The sequence below is a fragment of the Histoplasma capsulatum genome, genomic scaffold, assembly GCF_000149585.1.
Source record: "Histoplasma capsulatum NAm1 scaffold_11 genomic scaffold, whole genome shotgun sequence".
In the NCBI taxonomy this organism is placed as follows: domain Eukaryota; kingdom Fungi; phylum Ascomycota; class Eurotiomycetes; order Onygenales; family Ajellomycetaceae; genus Histoplasma; species Histoplasma mississippiense.
The window spans coordinates 1,027,099-1,029,758 of NW_001813972.1; the positions used below are offsets into that span (position 1 = coordinate 1,027,099).

The following is a 2,660-nucleotide window of genomic DNA, read 5'->3' on the forward strand; positions in this document are numbered from 1 at the left end:
TAGCAATTTCCGATATCAAAAAAAAACCGAGTTAGCGAGACAACATACCATGTTGTGGAATACCTTCCGTTATGCTGAGAAATTGTTTATTAAGTGCTGTTTATTTCAACTACTGATGGAAAGCCGTATGGGGAACGAACCAAACAACAAGAGGAACTTCGGATTCAATTGCTTCTTCGATACTCTTGGCAGCTAATGGAGGACTAGATAGAAAGTTAGTCATCCAGTTTTCAATGGATATATAATATAATATAGTGGAGGCATTCTGCCAATATGGATAGCACATACGGGACAAAGATGGCAGATGCGGTTGCGCCAGTTTCTTTCACAGCATCCCTCACCGTGGCGAATACTGGCTTCCCAAGATGCGTTTGTCCGGCCTTTTTAGGATTTGTTCCGCCGACCACATTTGTTCCTAAGAGATGTCAGCTGGTAATGTTCCGATGATATATGATGGTGACGCTGGGATCGGGACCATAGTCAATGGCTTGCTGGGCGTGGAATCTATTGGCAAGACAACATTAGCATCACACTATACGACGACGAAGAACCAGTTTTATTGGACTCACGTTCCCTGCTTCCCAGTAAACCCTTGGTAGATGACTTTTGTATCGCTGTTGATCCGAAGGTTGTCCGCCGTGGCTGCGTATCCAACAGTCGAGGTTATGAGACCACGGCGCTGGCAAAGGACAGCATTGCGCAACACAGAAGCGGTATTACGCCTGAACACTTGCATGGTGTAGTAATGGGAAACGGAGAGGAAAAGGAGGCACGCAAGCGAAGGGGAGTAAAGAGGACGACGGGTTGGACTGGAGAGGTTACTTTTCTCTCTGCGGCATTGGCCCGACGTTGTTTTTGATTCTTGGGCGTGGCGCTAGACCTTCCCCGGTGCAACATTTAAACATATTTTCTTTTTTGTCCGCATTTTGTATCTAAATCGATAAATGACTTCGTTTCTTCTCCACCTCAACAGCCGGATAATACTGGGGACTCCTGTATTTGGGCCTCCTCTGATATTCTCCCGATTGCAGAAGCTGTAAAATAAATACTAGCCCCATCATGGCAACGGAGACCTTGACTGCGCTGCCCGCCACGCAACTGCACAAACCCCAGAAACCCGCAAAGCTTCCCCCCGAGAATGAACGGTATATGAGAGCCTGTTCTGATATTGCAAACGCTCTCATCCAAGAATTTGAGTCCCAGCGAGACCCCACGAGGCCTAAGAAGGATGTCAATCTCAATAAGCTGCGGGGTCAGATATCGAAAAAGCACCAGCTGAGCACCCAGCCTCCGCTGACAGCCATTATATCTGCTGTCCCAGAGCATTATAAGAAATACATTCTCCCAAAGCTGATTGCGAAACCGATAAGTATGTGTAGTTGAGATAATGCTTCTTTGAGCCCCGGTCGTTTTTACTGATAGAAGCTGCATAGGAACATCGTCTGGAATCGCCGTCGTTGCTGTAATGTGCAAGCCACACCGGTGTCCCCATATCGCCTATACTGGAAACATCTGCGTCTACTGTCCTGGTGGCCCCGACTCTGATTTCGAATATTCTACGCAGTCGTATACCGGATACGAACCGACATCCATGCGCGCTATCAGAGCTCGATATGATCCTTTCGAGCAAGCGCGGGGTAGAGTCGAACAAATCAAATCACTTGGACACAGCGTGGATAAAGTGGAATATATTATCATGGGGGGAACTTTCATGTCGCTTCCGGAAGATTATCGAGACGAATTCATATCGCAACTACACAATGCGCTCAGCGGTTATCAGACCAAAAATGTAGACGAGGCGGTCCAGGCCGGGGAAATGAGTAATATTAAATGTGTCGGAATCACCATCGAGACGCGGCCAGATTACTGCCTAGATACGCACCTAAGCAGCATGCTCCGATATGGTTGCACGCGGCTCGAGATCGGTGTGCAGAGTCTCTACGAAGACGTCGCCCGCGACACCAACAGAGGCCACACCGTTAAAGCCGTAGCCGAAACATTCAAGCTATCCAAAGACGCCGGCTTCAAAGTCATCAGCCACATGATGCCAGACCTTCCTAACGTTGGCATGGAGCGCGACCTCGACCAGTTCCGTGAATATTTCGAGAACCCGGATTTCCGCACTGATGGCCTGAAGATCTACCCAACTCTCGTAATCCGCGGCACAGGATTATACGAACTTTGGCGCACAGGCCGCTACAAAAACTACACCCCAAACGCCCTCATCGACATTGTCGCCCGTATCCTCGCCCTCGTTCCACCCTGGACTAGAATCTACCGCGTGCAGCGTGACATTCCCATGCCCCTCGTCACCTCGGGTGTGGAAAACGGCAACCTCCGCGAGCTCGCACTGAGCCGCATGAAGGATTTCGGAACCACATGTCGCGACGTGCGCACGCGCGAGGTGGGCATCAACGAAGTGAAGAACAAAATCCGCCCGTCGCAGGTTGAGCTCGTGCGACGCGATTACACAGCCAATGGCGGGTGGGAAACGTTCTTGGCCTATGAGGACCCTAAACAGGATATCCTCATTGGTCTTTTGCGGCTACGCAAGTGCAGTAAAACACATACCTTCCGACCGGAGCTGACAGGCCAACAGACTAGTCTTGTGCGTGAGTTGCATGTGTACGGTCTGCGTGCGCTTCATGGTCGAGACCCAC

The 2,660-nt window shown here is 50.0% G+C and overlaps 2 protein-coding genes across 2 annotated transcripts; one reads left to right on the forward strand and one right to left on the reverse strand.

Annotated features, from left to right (window-relative positions):
* Positions 1-109: 109 nt before the first annotated feature.
* HCAG_08548 (hypothetical protein) lies at positions 110-736 on the reverse strand (the record flags this gene model as incomplete). The annotated part of the gene is made up of 4 exons (XM_001536716.1): positions 110-203; positions 289-415; positions 476-504; positions 570-736. The coding sequence occupies 4 exons, from the start codon at positions 734-736 to the stop codon at positions 110-112; spliced, it is 417 nt and encodes a 138-aa protein (XP_001536766.1).
* A 323-nt stretch (positions 737-1,059) lies between these two features.
* Positions 1,060-2,508, forward strand: HCAG_08549 (hypothetical protein; the record flags this gene model as incomplete). Its single annotated transcript, XM_001536717.1, has 3 exons — positions 1,060-1,369; positions 1,434-2,439; positions 2,475-2,508. The coding sequence occupies 3 exons, from the start codon at positions 1,060-1,062 to the stop codon at positions 2,506-2,508; spliced, it is 1,350 nt and encodes a 449-aa protein (XP_001536767.1).
* Between the last annotated feature and the right edge of the window lie 152 nt (positions 2,509-2,660).